The 17,584-nt window shown below is 40.2% G+C and overlaps 1 protein-coding gene across 1 annotated transcript; it reads right to left on the bottom strand.

Moving 5' to 3' along the window:
* Positions 1-276: 276 nt before the first annotated feature.
* LOC140229609 (uncharacterized) lies at positions 277-3,966 on the bottom strand. The gene is made up of 3 exons (XM_072309857.1): positions 3,591-3,966; positions 1,779-2,872; positions 277-282 (listed from the first exon to the last, which is right to left on the bottom strand). The coding sequence occupies exons 1-3, from the start codon at positions 3,964-3,966 to the stop codon at positions 277-279; spliced, it is 1,476 nt and encodes a 491-aa protein (XP_072165958.1).
* Positions 3,967-17,584: the final 13,618 nt, after the last annotated feature.

Here is a 17,584-nt window from a genome sequence, read left to right on the forward strand (position 1 = left end):
TGTTGATATCATATATACACTTTGTATATATATATATATGTATATATATATATATATATATATATATATGTATATATAGGCCTATATATATATATATATGTGTGTGTATATATACATATATATATATAGTGTGAGTCGTGTGTCTTCAGCTAATGATGAACCCCTGGGTCGTCGCATCTTTTTGGAGTGTGTATGTAAACGAGAGTAAAGAGGCGGTAGACGTTGCTTAATCCTCACAAGTGATTTTACTCAAGCTTTCGGGCTTCCTGCACTTTGTCAAGACTGTGGACAAGATACAAAACATGGATATCATATGCAAATAGAAAATAATAATAATGATCATTATTATTATTTTCTATTTGCATATGATATCCATGTTTTGTATCTTGTCCCCAGTCTTGACAAAGGGCAGGAAGCCCGAAAGCTTGAGTAAAATCACTTGTGAGGATTAAGCAACGTCTACCGCCTCTTTACTCTCGTTTATATATATATATATATATATATATATACATGTATATATATATACATATATATATATATATATACATATATATATATACATAACAATAATAACGTCACAATAGAGGAATGCATTAAAATGTCAATTGCCTTGGTTTTAATTCAAAATCAGAATATTCGAGGGCTTCCCCCTTCGTCAGGGATAAAAGTGTTAGTGAATTTTCACATTGATGTTAACAGTGAGGTGGAAATTCATTATCACTTTCACCCCTGACGAAGGGGGAGGCCCCCGAAAATTCGGATTCTGAATTAATATCAAAGCAATTGCCATTTAATGCATTCCTCTATTGTGACATTATTATTGCTATTTCTAGCACTACCAATACGCAGAGCAAATGCACTATATGATAATTATAATCATAAGAAAACAAGAGGTGATAAATTTCCTCAAGTTCGGAGGTATTTTGACGTAATCTGAATTGCTAGATTTATGTATTGCTTCTGAGTTATGCACATAAAACAAGTCTAGTCTTTTGAGTGAATACCTCCATTTATTCGCAGAATACAAAACGAAGAGTTTAATATCCCATGTCCCTTTTGTACTGAGTGATCATACAGACATGTTGTTATTACTACCTGTCTGTGTATGCATTCGACAAAATGCATGTCATATTTCACAAATTTATTTGTATATTCTGTTGGAAAAGTGAAAATATAGTTTGAATTGATTGGGGTTCGCAAATCTTACGCTCACCTCTCGAAGCATGCGCAGAGCTCAACGCATGTACAATTCTTGCGGCGACTACATAGGTACATGATACGATAAGTCAATTTCCCAGACAAAGATGGGTTAAAGTTGGCCACGAAAGGTGTTCTATCTGAGAGAGAGTATAAGTTGGCGCTTTTCAAACCTCGTGATGAAGTAGGTCTTTATTAGAAAAATTGGATGTGGCGGAGTATAATCTACCGTACAATGCATACGTACATACAAACTATACCACTTCCACATAGACAGATGTAAAACCATTAAATCCTAGATGTTATATTTTATCTTTGTTTCAAGCCAGCTTTCAACATCAAAGTGCCATAATAAGTGCATTTCCTCTTATGGGATGATGATGAATTAAGCCATAGAAATCTTAATGTTGGTACAATTTTCTTTTTATGTTTTTCTGAGCCTCTGGTATATCAATGTAACTGCAGGCAGTCTTGAGCGTAGCTAATTTTGATGTTAAATCTAAAATTAAATAAATGTTCATCCATCGACTGCAAGTGGAATGGGCTTTTAATATCCTCTCGTCAATATTCATTGCAGTGACACTTGGTGACACTGTCGTTACGTTGGCACAGTCGTATTGGTAGGACCAATACTGAAACATATTGTGGTTTGATGCAAGAGCCTGACAGACTACTACACCGAGCACTGGAGAAAGGACGGCCAGCTGGAGCTCCAAGCCTCCTAATGTGTCTATCTGGGAAACATACTGCTCTGTCTCCGACCAGAAGGATACATGTTTCTGGATCTTTGCCTTAGAGATGACATGGCAAAAGTAACGCCACAAGTTCTTTAGGTTGACGCCACCCATAGAAAAAAACGTCAGGATGCAGAACATAAAGTCCTGCACGAAAAGAACGCTGAAGATCCAATGGGCTTTCGCCTTCACCGGAGAGCGGCCCCAGTCGTATTTATAAGTGAAGACTGCAAGATAGGTAAGCATAATTGGCACCGTTGCCATGGTTACCGCTGACCATCTTGCCGTTGTCTTCTGGATAGCGTGAAATTCCGCGTATGTACTGTCAATCAGTCTACGCGCTCTGTCGATGTCGTTACGACGCGCTGCGCGTCTCAGCTCGCGGAAGGAGCGATTGAGCTGGCAGTGGAGCGAAACGCGTTCCACGTACACCAAGTACCAGAAGGAGCCGTAGGGGAAGAAGAGGAAGGAGGCGATAATGTCGCTGAAGTGGTCCAATCCAGCATCACACGAGGAATGCAATACGACGACAGAAAAGACAATCTTTATAACGGCATTCGCTAAGGGCAAAGAGAGAAAAATGACAAGTCGACTCATGTTTAGGGTTAATCCATACATCTGTTCTGTTGTGGCGTCTCCCACGATGAATGTGATGCGATTTCGAATGAACCCAATATCGAAAGGATTGATTGAACCTCCGCCTTGCCCTTCCTTCAACATCCTTAGGCAGAATCGGAGGCTTTCCATCAAAGCGTGAGCTACAACCATTAATATCTGACACGTGTAACAGCAGTATGCAACCGCGTCCAGGGCATACTTCTGCTGGCCCCAAGTTTCGACGACGTAGGTCTGCAGGTTGTTCACAAGCCAGGCGTTGAAAAACACCAGAATAGCCAAGAAAATTACCTCATTGCAGTAGAGAGCGAGCCTTGGTTCCAGTGCTGTAGGTACAACACGAAGAAAACGAAGGTTCTAAAATGTATACAATAATACATTACTATAATAATAATAATCAGTACAATGTGCTCCACGGATCTAATGATGACAGGTATAAGGCTTCTCTCTCTCTCTCTCTCTCTCTCTTGGATCCACACCACAGCGACTGGTGACTTGGTCTCTGCAGAGATTTGTTTATTTCGAATTTCACTTTTTTAATACAAGATATGACAACTACCTTCTTCGTTATTAATGTTGTTGCTGTTGTTGTTTTTGTTGTTGTTTAGTTGTAAGTTAACAATGCACTTTTCTTGCTATACTCTGCCCGGCGACAAAGTCACAGAGTAACACCAAATGCGACCCTATCCCTGGTGATGTTCGTTATTACAAACGTCCGTTTATTCGAAAATGAAATAAGTTTCGTTGTTCCGAAATTTCTTTATTTAAAGAAAAACAAAACACACGAATTCCGTATACCTAGAGGTTCGTTAATCAGAAAATTTGTGGCGTTATTGCGAAGGCTCGTTATTCCGAAGGTTTGTAATTCCAAAAATGAAAGATGGTCCCTCATTCGGAAAGTTCATAAATCCAAAAATGAATTAAACTTTATTCGTTATTTTGAAGGTTCATTATTAAGTCCAGAAAAATGTAAAGACGGTGCGTACTTTCGGAATTACGAACTGTATCAAACCCATTTCCCGCACCCTTGATCGTCATGCATACCTCCGGTGACTTTAGTCTTCTCCACACTCCAGTGTTCTGCGTTGGCGATTACATCTTCCTCTTCGATGTCATCGACTTCTCCGCAGCTGTCGCCATCGTCTGCCGTAAATCTGCCGAAGTTCCGCCGTCGACCATCAGCATCAGTATGTTTGCTGTTATCTACGTCAGTCGAAGTGCAAACGGGACGCCACAAACCTGTCAGCATTGTCGCCAGGAGAACTGCGACAGGGAGGCTTGCCTTACTTTCTCCCTTTTCTTCTCCCGGAGCTTTTGCGAGGTCCTCAATAAGCACAGAATGAAGACCATTCTGACCTGCATCTAGCAAGGGCCGGTCATCAGCACTAGCTCGCCCCTGTTCGAGCATGCTGCACGGCATTATTTGCGATGACAAGAGTGAAATCCCAAATGATAACAGCTGAGGTGAATACTGCAGGGTATGCAGGCTGCTGTTATTTTGGCACGAGGACACCTCGGCGAAGATTGCAGGATTCTTCTAGCGTGAAGTAATTTTAAAGAAACAAGTGCATGAAACGTCTGGTGCTTTGAGTTTTATGAGGCCTCTTTTGATTACGCAATGATGTTATGAAACTAACGAAAAATGGTTTATGTCACAGTCTTTTTAAAACGGCAACGCCTCTGCATACTAGGTACCACTCAAGCTGATTGGGCATGTCTGTTTCATAACAAACAGAGAAATGGCATTGGTTGCGTCATGATTAAATTTCTGGACAGCGGTACGAGATTTTTAACTTCTGGTTGGTAGAGAGAAATCATTTATCTTTCTCAAATCAAGAGAGGTGCTGCAAAGTTGCTCCGTACTTGTTAATAGTCAGCAGCTAACCCTTTATCACAACCCTGCTCATCCGAAAGTACACCGATCTTTTGTTTTGTTTTGTTTTTACGTTCTTACGTTTAGAGCGTGCCATGAAAAGCAGACAAGGTAAGGATTCAGAAGAACATAAGATGTGCCAATATTTCCCTGCCTCTAGGATTGCCTCGCTTGTTTGAAGAGGAGGGCCGTTCAACATTCCCTGCTGGGAGTTTCCCTTTTCCTGTGCCAGTTTGCGCAATAATATTGTATGGTCCTTGTGATGGGTATCTCTTGCTTTATTCGCACCAGATTCTTTATTTATGCACCATTGTTTATCGTCTGTGTTTGTGAATGCGAAAGCGGGACAGTCATGCATAGGCCCTACATGCATACCATACAATGTTATGCCCTTGGTTTTAATCCGTCCTGGACAAGGAGGCACTAGCCTAGAAAACCTCACGACTGTCCAATTTGTATTGTTTTGTTTTTGTGTCTGTCTTTTTTTTTTTTTTTTGCTTCTTCTTCCTTTTCTTTTCCGTTTTAGCAGAGATAAAAGTTATGCCAATGCTTCCCAGACATTACAGCCGCAAACCTTTCTCTACATCAAATCATTCTGGTTTGAAAAGTCTCCGCCAGCAAGAAATCCAGTCATATCCTCTGAAACATAATAGCATCTACAAAAGCAACAGCAACGACAACATTATCATTGATAATAGTGCATGAGTATACAAAGCACAAAATCTACATAATGCCCTATGCCCTTGACATGAAATATATAACCATCAATGCCCCAACAGGCAGGTTTTCATAAATAACCTTCTGGAAAGAGTCAAGGGGAGATAATACGCCTTATTATAAGGGGTAACGAATTTCAACGTATTGAACACATGTGAAAATTGATAAATATCTGTGATTGACGTGTGTGATAATTCATTTATGGAAACTATGGTTTCTTTGCTTCTTCCTCCACTCTCCAACTATCACATGGTCCCCGCACCTGCACCCGCTATGGTGATAGGGCTTTTTCTGTTATTTCCCCGTCTCTCTGGAATAAACTTCCTCTCTATATTCGTAATGCTGATAACGTTGAAAAGTTTAAGTCATTGTTGAAAACTCATCTGTTTACTCAACTTGAATTATGTAGTTTCGTTGCTGCATGTTATATCTTAATACGTATATTTACATAATGCTGTATTTTATTTTAATGTCATACTTTTTTCTTTTCTTTTTTTTTCCGGATCGATGCGCTTAGAAACATCAGTATTAAGCGCTATATAAATGTTATTCATTATCATTATCATTTGGTTGTTTTCTCTTAGCTACTATAGACACTTGTCTGACAGTATACCTGATATAACTTATAGTGCTATCAAAGGTATCTGAGAAGTCAGATTTGCATTGCTGCATTTTTGCATCACAATTTATCCACTTTGCTGCTTGAGCATTATTCAGAACAAGTTGAATATCACAATTTCTACAATATATTGCGAAATCCATCCTTTGAAAGGTGAAGGGCATTATGTAGTCATTATACTAGGTGACCTCTTCTAACATTGTCTAACGGGTGTTGGTTGATTGTAGAATTTCTTAGCGTCACCATGAAGTGGTTCGAATTTTATTGTTTGAAAAGAGTACAATGTTAACTCCTTGATTTAAAGTGTACAAGTGTATTACGGGAATTTCGATTTACATGTGTATTCATAACAAATGTATGAGTTCATATCTTATATTGCACCGTCAAGAGTAAACAATAACTCAGTGTGTCTGTCTGTGTGTTTTTGTTTGTTTGTTTTTTGCTATGCTTGAAAGACTTTCATTTTCATCATCACTTTCATCGCGGCAACGTGGGAAGAGGAAAACCATTATGACTTTTATGTTCCTTGAGATGCCGATGTATCCTGTATCGTATTGATAAATGTTTTGTACCTGCTTTATGATTCTTAAGTGTAGCGTCATAGTGAAAGCTTCACCAATATCGTATACATACGGATTGAACTACCCTCTTCTATCTTAATAAACGCGATGTAAGTGAAACTGACCTGAAGATAAGATTTATAACCACTTCGCCATGAAGTGGTTAGGATTGCTTTAAAAGAGTACAAGGTTGACTCTGGAAAGCATTTCTGCAGGAACTTTCCAACAAGAGCTAGGACGGCCATTGCGCGGCAAGTTAACCACTGACCGGTCAGTATTGAACCCGAAAAATCTTATATTTACTGAAACTTGATTTTCAAAAGAAAACAAAAAAAAACAAAAAAACAAAACGGGGCCCGTTTCATAAAACTTGTCATCAGTGACAAGTTGTCATAGATGTGACAAGCTACTGAAATCCTTGCATCTGATTTGCTGAGAGCAAATTTGTCATAGAAATGAACGGGCCCCCAGTCTTAATACGTTACTCATTTTTCACTAGACTCAAAAGTTATCAAATAAAAATAATTATGTGGATGACTTCACTAAATCTACTATAGATTTACAATGTGTTAATGTGTGTGTGTGTGTGTGTGTGTGTGTCTCATGTGAGTGAGTGAAGTGCCGAAAGGGTAGTTAATCGCATGAATTTAACTACAATATGCGTGCTGACTCTAGAAGAACTAACGACCGAAGTTAAACTTAAAGGACAAGTTGACCTTCAGAGACATGTGGGTTAAGTGAATGCAGCAATATTTTAGTAGAACACATCAGTGAAAGTTGAGGAAAATCAGACAATCCGGTCAAAAGTTATGAATTTTTGAAGTTTTTTCTCACTCAAGGCTGGATAAGAAGACTGCTATAGTTTGTGGTGTCACACGTGTACAACGATACAAAGAAAGAATACAGAAAATTCAACATATTTTCACGTTTCTCGCATAACAAAAGAACACTTGACTTCTCTCCTTCAGAAGGCGGGGGAATAAATTACCCTTAATCAGTTGATGTATGTCAGTAACAAGTCGAAGAAATGTGCACTTTATGCAAAAAAGTTAAGTTTTGTGAAATTCTCTGTTTATTTTCTTTATAACCGTTGTACGCATATGACATCACACACTGTAGTAGTCTTCTCATTCAGCAGTGACTGCGCAAATACTTAAAAAATTCATAACTTTTGAACGGATCGTCCGAATTTCCCCAAACTTCCACTGATGTGTTCTACTAATATTGTTGCATTCACTCAATCCACATGTATATGAAGGTGGACTTGTCCTTTAAAGTACAGCATCACTTACGTACATTAGTATACGTAAGTTCATCATAATCTCTACTAGGTGAACAGCAATACAGATGTTGTGTACAAGTATGTGCTGTAAAGTAGTGTTGAATGTTGTGAAAACGTCGAATCCAGTTTCTTTGCCGACTCATCGTTGCATAGTTATCATAGAAACGTTGGGTTTGAATCCGCTCTGAGACACACGTAAATTCATTGAAGGAAGGAGTGCTGGGGCCCGTTGCATTAAACTCCAACCGGATCTTTTTCCGGTTGAAATCACAAAATTCCGGTTGGAAGCTCCCAACCAGAGTTTTTATGCAACGGATTTTACATTCTTAGGTTAGCAACCTTAAAAAATTCAGGTTGGGCAAATCCCAACCTGAATTTTTTAAGGTTGCTAAAAAAGTTTTATGCAACGGGACCCTGGAGGCAGTTTGGTATGTTACAGGCTTATGACGGGATTCGCTCTATCGACGCACTCCCCAATTTAAAGTTTACACGTATGTTCATAACAAATGTACGAGTTCATTATATCTTATATTGTACAGGAGAGAGTAAACAAACACTCAGTGTCGAACAGACTAAATATCAGGCTGTAGTTAAGTAACACATATCGGGATATGTATAAATAGGCCTATAAGACATGGTGTGCACAATGCCATTATTTTTTGTTGTAAAATTTCCCCATGTTTTGACAGACATTGAAGTACTTAGTTCTAAACATGACAAAGAAGCTCTATCACATGTTGCTTCAAAATGAAAAGAGCAAAAGCAGTTGCGTTGTCACCAGATTTAATCATTCTGATATTTTCACATTGCACAGTTCATTCATCACTCTGAAAATACTTCTTTTTCTGTTTTGGCTAACGCTTGAATGATTTTTTTTTTTTAAATACACTTAAGTATGAACTTGTAATAGAACATCAAGTTGCAGCTTACGGTGAATAGTTGAAAGAGATTGATCTTCTTTTTATTATTTCACTCGGGTATCATTTTGAAGAGTTTGCTTCCAAAGGGCGCTGAATCCATTAAAAAATGAAGATTTAGCGCCATTTGGAAGCAAGCTTTTCATTCGAATTCTTACAGGGTATATTTATGACATTGCATATCTTCACAAGTGTCTACGAAATTCATCACTGTTTGGCTGACATTATATTTTTTATTTATATGTATTTCATAGTGTACTAAACAATATAAATAAAAAGTTGCCCCAAATTTGTTATGCAATTATGTTTAAACTTTGTTCTGTGTTATAGACTGTGTGTTTCTTATTAGGTCATTTTTCAATTACTTGGGTACTGTATCTATATTAAATCCTTGAGAAACATTTTTCAACGGCTGATTTACTGCCTTTGTGTTCATGGTGTTTCTGCTGTTTTCTTGAGCTCAGTGGGGTATAGTGTTACCCAGAATTTAAGAAGAGATAACCAAATTTGGTAAGCATGCACGCCTCTCTTTTTATAAAATTTTGTTGCATTTACCTTGTGTATCATGACATATTTTTGTGTTGCTTAAGGACGTTCCTCAGTTGAGTTTGTGCGCATCCTAGCTGCGCAGGTGTCAGTGACGTAACAAAGAGCGTAGGAGCGCACGCACGATTGATGAGCTGAGCTAGCTAAGCTGAGCAGCTGCTAGTAGATCGAGCTAGAGTGTGGTATGTGTACGTACGGACACCCGACAACTCCCCACCGCGGCCGCGCCGGGCGGCCGCGCCGGGCGGCCTCGCTCGGCTCGCGTGCCGACTGTACGCGTTACAATCTGTACATACCACGCAAAGTTCAGCGGTCCGAGCCGCATACTGTATACATGGTCATTGTAGCACAACACTGATTGACGGAATCGCGAAGCTTGGAAGTGGAACAGAGCTGCTTCCATTTTCAATCCATAGATCTGGGGGGCGTTTCATCAACGAGTTCGTCGGAGATTTCACCGACAAATTTGCTATCAGCCAGTCAGACCAAGGATTTAATTAGCTTTTAACAGTTGTCAGTGTAAATCCTTGTGTCTGATTGGCTGATAGCAAATTCGTCGGTGAAAACCTCCGACGAACTCGTTGATGAAACGCCCCCCTGTTTTGTGACATAAAGTTCATTATCCGGTCATCAACATGGTAAAGTCGAGTACTAAGGTACCAAGGGCCTATAGGCCCTAGTCGGGGTCTAAGGCTCACTAGTCTATCGGACTAGGTGTTAAAACAACAACAACAATAATAATAATAACAACAACAACAAAACAAGCATATGACACACATTTCATCTTTAGGTCTAGCAGCTAAAACAATCTGAGTGTCTCTGTTAAAATCTAAATTAGATCTAAACTTGTCATTACTAGTAATACAAAATAGTGGGGTTTCTTAATTTTTGGTTACAAAATACAAGATCACGAAAGTGTTATCAAACAAGACTATTCATCACTTTCACCATTCATATATTATTTTTTTGTATTACCAATCAGGTGTAACAAAAGGAGAATCATTTTTTTTTTTCGGGGGGGGGGGGAGGTACTTCTCCATAGCTTACAACACGCACTTTACCAACCACTGCAACAACCAACACATGCAATCTACAATCAACGTCGTTGTATTAAGATTTGTTGTTCATTTGGAGGACCGTCAGACTAATGCCAAAACTCCCATTTCCTTACATTTATTCTTCTTCCTCCATTATCACTTTTTGTACATGGTTACAGCAAGTGGGTAAGACAAACAAACAAGCGTGCATATCAATAATATGGAGTTTTCCACGCTTGCATCCACATAATATCATTATGGCTGTGGAAGGGAAATGATAACATGTTTTGTGTGTGTGTGTGTGTGTGTGTGTGTGTGTTTTTTTAAGAAAATGGGGTTTCGAGTGAACCGCATGAGATTCATGCATCCTAGCAGGGTATATCCCTGCATTGGTTCCTGACCAGATTTGGGGGTCTTACGATGATTTCCGTCGCAAGGAAGCTCTGCTAGCACTAAAACGAGCACATGAACCCCCCATTTTTACAATTCTTCTGCATTAAGTAACCCTTCTTCTACAATTTGATAAAGTTTCGTAAAATTGACATGGGTTTTGAATGTACAGCATGACATTCACGAACCCCACCTATAATCATGACACCCACGAGAGGTTTATAACCAGATTTTGGGGTCCGGTGAGGTGATTTCTATCATCTGGGGATGCTGCCAGCACAAAAATTAGGACATGAACCCCCACTTTTTATTGTTTTTCTGGAATAAGTAAGCCTTCTTCTATAATTTGGCAAAGTTTCGTGAAAATGACATGGGTTTTGAATGAACAGCTAGCATAAGTTTTATGAACCCACTTGTCAGGGTATCCCTGCATAGGTTCTTGACCAGATTTTGAGGACTTACGATGATATATGTCGCATGGGGGCGCTGCTAGCACAAAAACGAGCACACGAACCCCCACTTTTAATTATTTTTCTGGAATAAGTAGGTCTTCTTCTATGATTTGGCCAAGTTTCGTGAAAATGACATGGGTTTTGAATGTACAGCATGAGATTTATGTACCCACCCTGTTAGGGCGACTTTGGATAGGTTCCTAACCAGATTTTTGGGTCGTACTATAGTGTATGTCGCATGAGGGCGCTGCTAGCACAAAAACGAGCACATGAACCCCCACTTTTAATTATTTTTCTGGAATAAGTAGGTCTTCTTCTACAATTTGGTGAAGTTTCGTGAAATTGACATGGGTTTTGAATGTACAGCATGAGATTTATGAACCCACCCTGTAAGGGCGACCCTTATGTTCCTGACCAGATTTGGGGAGTCTTACGTTGGTATACGTCGCATGGGGGGGCGCTGCTAGCACAAAAACGAGCACATCAACCCCCACTTTTCATGGTTTTTCTGGAATAATTAAGCCTTTTTCTACTATTTGGTGAAGTTTCGTGAAAATGACATGGGTTTTGAATGTACAGCATGAGATTTATGAACCCACCCTGCCAGGGCGTCCATGCGTAGGTTCCTGACCAGATTTTGAGGTCGTACTATAGTATATGTCGCATGGGGGCGCTGCTAGCACAAAAACGAGCACATGAACCCCCACTTTTGATTGTTTTTCTGGTATTAGTGAGCCTTTTTCTACAATTTGGTCAATTTTCATGAATTTGACATGGGTTTTGAATGTACAGCATAAGTTTTGTGAACCCACCCTGTCAGGGCATCCCTGCATAGGTTCCTGACCAGATTTTGGGGACTTACGATGCTGTATGTCGCATAGGGGCGCTGCTAGCACAAAAACGAGCACATGAACCCCCACTTTTGATTGTTTTTCTGGAATAAGTAAGCCTCTGTCTACAATTTGGTAAAGTTTCGTGAAATTGACATGGGTTTTGAATGTACAGCATAAGTTTTATGAACGTTGTCCTTTTGCTCACCCCTAACAGAAAACGTCGATGAGAAGGATTTGAGAGATTTCGGTGTTTTCTGCCGCGTGAGGGCGCTGCTTGCTGAAGAATGAGAGTGTAAACCCTAACTTTAAAACCTTTTGTTCATTTTGGGTACCCTTTTCTGCAATTCTTGCAAATTTGGAGAAAATAACGTGGATTTTGAAAGAATTATGGGGATTTACGTTTGTCATTGCAGATTTTGTTGCCAATCATGGTCTTTATCATGTAACGCTATCATTTTGGTACAGGACGGCAGATTAGTCATATTCTTCAAAGTCCCGTAGAAGAAAAACAAGCACATGAACCTATGGTTTTATTTACATATTTGGGCTTCGGATGGGTCAAAGTTACGGTATGGAAAGTTTCAAGAAAATGACATGGATTTCACTTTAACTGAGGAACGTCCTTAAATGCAATTTTGAGCCTGTTTTTTCACAGGTAAGTTTAAATTGTGTGAAAGAAAGTGTTGCTAGGAGTTGGCATGCCTTCATTTTTACACAGTTGAATACAAGGAACATGTTATTGAAGACGTGGTCCATTGTTGATATACATAATTTTGTGATCTATGGGCTACTTAGCATGTTTGTTAAAATGTTACAAGTGGTACGTCAGAAAATTCTCACTGTGATATCGCTCCTAGAAGGATAAGTCAGGTATAATTGTTGCAGGAATAATGACACTTGGTATTTTACATGTTTTCCTGGGTAGCCATAATATAATAAGCTAACATGAGATGACTGCAGGCATTATAAGGCAGCTTGTACTGATACCAAAGTGCCGTAGCGGAGCTGTGTAGGTTTTATGTGTGTTTGGTAAACAAGATGAAACTAAGGACGACTACATTGCTGTATTTATAGGTCACAATATGTCCACATGTTGTATCATCGCTTGCCAATGCCGTGTCATTTGTGATTTACTTAGGCTGGAAAGTAATCGTGGATCTACGCATTTGTGTGCTTCTACGTAGCAACGGGTTGTTTCTTGGGAATTGGCTTCGGATGTCTCTACGTAAACACTGAGGCTTCATGAAGATGTGTGACTGTGGACAACATTAGTATGTGGTGTGACATAATGAGACCTCTATGCTTGCTGTTTACAGGAATCTTGCTGAGTGGTTGCCTTTTTTTTGTCTGCATGACTTCCCGACCGAACTATACCCAAAACTAGTATCAGCATCGGCCCCTACATTTCCCACCCACAAATGTGAGACTGTAGACAGCACTTTTGTATGTACATTGTATTGCGACATACAGTATGCGTTAGCAAGGAGGTTCTAGAGAATGGAGTCACAACCGTCTTATTCCCTTTAAGGCGCTAATTCCTGTAGGAGGCTTAATTAAGGAGTTCGTTCAACCCACCCCGCAGAAAAGGTTTGACCAGACAGGGTGGTAGATGGGACCTCCATGAACATCCCCAGGTAGTATGTGGTTCCAAATTGTGGTGTCAGTAGAATTTTACTGGCCATTTTTCATCATTATCTGTTGGAACAAACGCAAAGGGGTCTGCGCACGCTAAGACTATCACACTCACCACCAGCACTGCTACATGCACCAGTGCAGTGGTGCGTGTAGTAGTCTTAGCGCACGCATACTTTTTCCTCGACAAACAAGGGTTTTGCCTGCAAACTAACTTTTCACACCAAGCTGGGCGTCGGTATAGTGTAGTTTCTATACGTTTTTATTTCGTCTTTATTTCTCCGAGTTGAAGTAAGCAGAGTGAGAGCGCATACCCAGTGATTGTGACGCCCGAATTGCAATCACTGGGTATGTGCCCTCACCCGGCATAGCGCAATACAGCGGGCTTCTGCCCAATACACAAGTTGCAACTCAGAGAAATAAAGACGAAATAAAAACGACTAGAAATAAAGACTATGGTCGGTAGCGCTTGTCGCTATTGGGGCACTGAAAATACGAAACTTATCACAGTTTTTGCATTTATTTCATGAAGAATTCATCAAACCTGCATAAAACTTTATATGTACTCGTTGCTAGAGATGTCGGCAATACAGTAGGATTCAATGTAAGTTATAATATTGGACATGGTTACCATGGTAACCGGATGCCTACAGGTGATTGGTAACCCCCAAAATGCCTCCTACTGCTGCAAACTTTGATTTTTTTTTTATAGATGCAATTTAAAAAAAAAAAAATTATTGACTATTAAAAAAAAATCTTCTGCTGCCAAGGCAACTAGTATTATCCAATCATGATTCAGCTGTCAATAACTCAAAAAACTAAAGCCCATAATTTCAAAAAGCTCAATGAGCATGTCCCTCCTTTTGCATATTTTGTGTACAACTTATGTGAAGAATATACTTAAGCATTCTCAAGTTACAGCAATATTTGTAAACAAAGGCATAATAAACCGCCGTTGAAAGAAAGATGTAATTTTCGAATAGTAAAATGCATGAAAAAGTTGCATCCGTCGTACTTTCAACACAAATTTGACTTCAAAGTACATAAGCAAATGTAGTTTTTAGTAATGTATGGACACAGATTTCCCTTAAAAATATAGGTGAATACAGAGAGCAAAGCCAATTATATTCTAATGTTAGCTCTTTTGAGCATTAACAGAGTGATGGTTATGCAAAACAATCCTGGAAGAGAGCAGAGGAAAGCAATAATTGTTCATGTTCGTAAAGGAAGTTTATTCAAGAATGCAGATGAATTTCTTTGTAAAGAAGGAATACACACGTGCGCTGGATTATCCACCAAAGAATTATTAAACGTACTTTTGTGTTCGTTAACTTTTGTAATATATATATATATATATATATATATATATAACGAAATGAAAAAAATCATGATATGTAAATTTGTATCAAACGTGCAGTAATGAATTAATGCTAAGGAGACAATGAGGGAAAACTCTTGGGCGTCTTTTCACTTTTATCCAGGCTAATTTAACAGTGTTGAGGTAGGTCTACAATGGGTAATGTGCACGAAAGGCAAAAGAAACAAATCTGTCTAAATTCCAGATATATATAATGTATCCAATATATATATATATATATATATATATATTTATTTTTTTTTTTTTTGGGGGGGGGGAGGGTTACCAATCACTTGTAGGCATCCCGTTACCATGGTTACCATGCACAATACTTACAATGAATCCCACTGTTTTGCTGACATCTCTAGCAACGTGTACATATATAGTTTTATGCAGTTTTGATGAATTTTTCATGAAATAAGTGCAAGAACTGTGATAAGTTTGTCATTTTCAGTGTCCCGATAGCGACAAGCATTACTGACCCTAGGCTTAATTTCTAGCCGCTTTTATTTCGTCTTTATTTCTCTGAGTTGCAGCTTGTGTATTGTGCAGAAGCCCGCTGTATTGCGCTAAGCCAAGTGAGGGTGCATACCCAGTGATTGCGACAAAAACGGTTCGGGCGTCGCAATCACTGGGTATGTGCTTTCACTCTGCTTACTTCAACTCGGAGAAATAAACACGAAATAAAAATGTCTAGAAACTACACTAGACCGACCCCAGCTTAGCGTGAAATGTTAGTTTGCAGGCAAAAACCATCATTCGTGACCTAAAAAGTCTGTATGCGCTAAGACTACTACACGCACCACTGGCATTGGCGCCTGTAGCAGAGCTAGTGGTACGTGTAGTAGTCTTAGCGTGCGCAGACTCTTTCTCGAAGAATAAGGTCTTGTCGCAACTTAAGTGGCCTGTAAAATTTTATTGATACCACAATTTGGAGTCACATACTACCTAGGGGTGTTCCAGAGGGTCCAACCGACCACCCCATGCAGTCAAACCTTTTCTGCGGGGTGGGTTGAACGAAGTCATTTTTTTCTGGGTCCCTGCGCCTGGACTATTGCTAGATGTTCGAAGCCGCCGCTCAAAAATATTTGAAGCATGTGCCAAACAGGGTCTGCCGCGCAGATACGAAGACAATTGACTCGTGTCTCATTGCATGATCACCAGCCACTTAAAAAGGAAGATATGCCTTTGTGATGGTAATTACTTTTCGCTATCCCTTCTCATAAAATGTAGGTGGTACAGACACGAGGATGCGCGAATGGAAATCGAGCAAAAATGCTGAAATAAAGATGAAAATTACTCGACTGGGCATACCCGGGCACTAGTCTGATAATATATCTATCAATAAAGAATAATCATACTTGAGGATTATTCCATATTATTTTCACTTGTGGAAATTAAGCGGAAAAATGATAAAACCAGCTTTCTAGGATGGTACAGTTTCAAACATTTTCACATGATACTGCTCTGATTTACTCTTGCGCAAATTTCTGGACGGAGATGACTTTTGTTTTACATGCTTTATCATTAATTGAAATTACATTTCATTTAATATATGAATAAGCAAAATATGGCCAACATTATGATAACGTTCAAAATGAATCTTCAGATTGCTCAGCAAGACGGCGGCTTGGAACATCGATCTTTAAAGGCACAAGCGCACCTGTGGAATTCTTTTGTACATCAATAGAAATCTGACAACTGTTTGAATAATCACACCCAGTTGAAACTCAAGCGTGTATAAAACCTCCGTGGCGTTAGTAAATAAGACCCCGTTTACAGTGCGGGGCCGGGCTCGGCCGCGGCTCGGCCGCGGCCGAGCCCGGCCTCAATTGCGCGGCCGAGCCTCGCAATTTTGTCCGTTTACACTGCTGGGCTCGGCCGCGCTTTTGATTCAAACCTTTCAATATTTTGTCGTAGTGGCGCTCTGCTTGTAAACAAATGCAATTTGGTATTGTCTGGTTTTCAGACCCTTTGCCAAATGAATTCCGTGGCGACGAAGTCGCCGTTCGGGCAAAGGCCTTTGCCGAAGGAAAGAATCCTTTGCAGGACAAAACCACCTGAAACTATACTGGTTTTCGACGTTGAGGGGGGTAATATCCTGAATAGCGAAAGATACAGGCAGAGGGTTTGGAAGCCAGACTAAAATTGGCCGCGAAATTGGCCGCGCATTTGGCCCAGTTTGCGTTTACACTGAGAAAAGGCCGGGCTCGGCCGCGGCTCGGCCGCGGCCGAGACCACCTCCAGAGCGAGGCCAAATGCGAGGCCAATTTTGGCCTCGCATTTGGCCTTTTGCGCGTTTACACTGAAGCGAGGCTGGACTCGGCCGCGGCCGAGCCGCGGCCGAGCCTCGCACTGTAAACGGGGTCATTGACCTCCCTGCTTGCTCTTTGCAGGATTCCTGTTGAGTGCTTGCCCTTTTTTTCTGCACGGCTGGTTTATTACCACTTGGTCTATTAACAGACGGTCAACTTCCAAGTAAGTCTAACACCACTATATCTTATCTGGTCTAATTTGGTCTACTATCAATTGCTTATAATGTTCGTTTGGTCTTAGACCCCGTTTACAGTGCGGGGCTGGGCCGAGCCGCGGCCGAGCCGCGGCCGAGCCCAGCCTCAATTGCGAGGCCGGGCCCCGCAATTTTGTCCGTTTACACTGCCGGGCTCGGCCGCGCTTTTGATTCAAACCTTTCAATATTTTGTCGTATAGGTGGCGCTCTGCTTGTAAACAAATGCAATTTGGTATTGTCTGGTTTTCAGACCCTTTGCCAACTGAATTCCGTGGCAACGAAGTCGCCGTTCGGCAAAAGCCTTTGCCGAAGGA

This window comes from Diadema setosum, chromosome 6, assembly GCF_964275005.1.
Source record: "Diadema setosum chromosome 6, eeDiaSeto1, whole genome shotgun sequence".
NCBI classification, from domain to species: Eukaryota; Metazoa; Echinodermata; class Echinoidea; order Diadematoida; family Diadematidae; genus Diadema; species Diadema setosum.

What these genes read in the sequence shown, in the direction of transcription:
- LOC140229609 (XM_072309857.1), bottom strand. Translation starts at nt 3,966, where the DNA reads ATGCCGTGCAGCATGCTCGAACAGGGGCGAGCTAGTGCTGATGACCGG. An exon ending in GAAGACTAAAGTCACCGGAG is followed by an intron (nt 2,873 to 3,590) that starts GTATGCATGACG and finishes TTGTACCTACAG; the next exon opens with CACTGGAACCAAGGCTCGCT.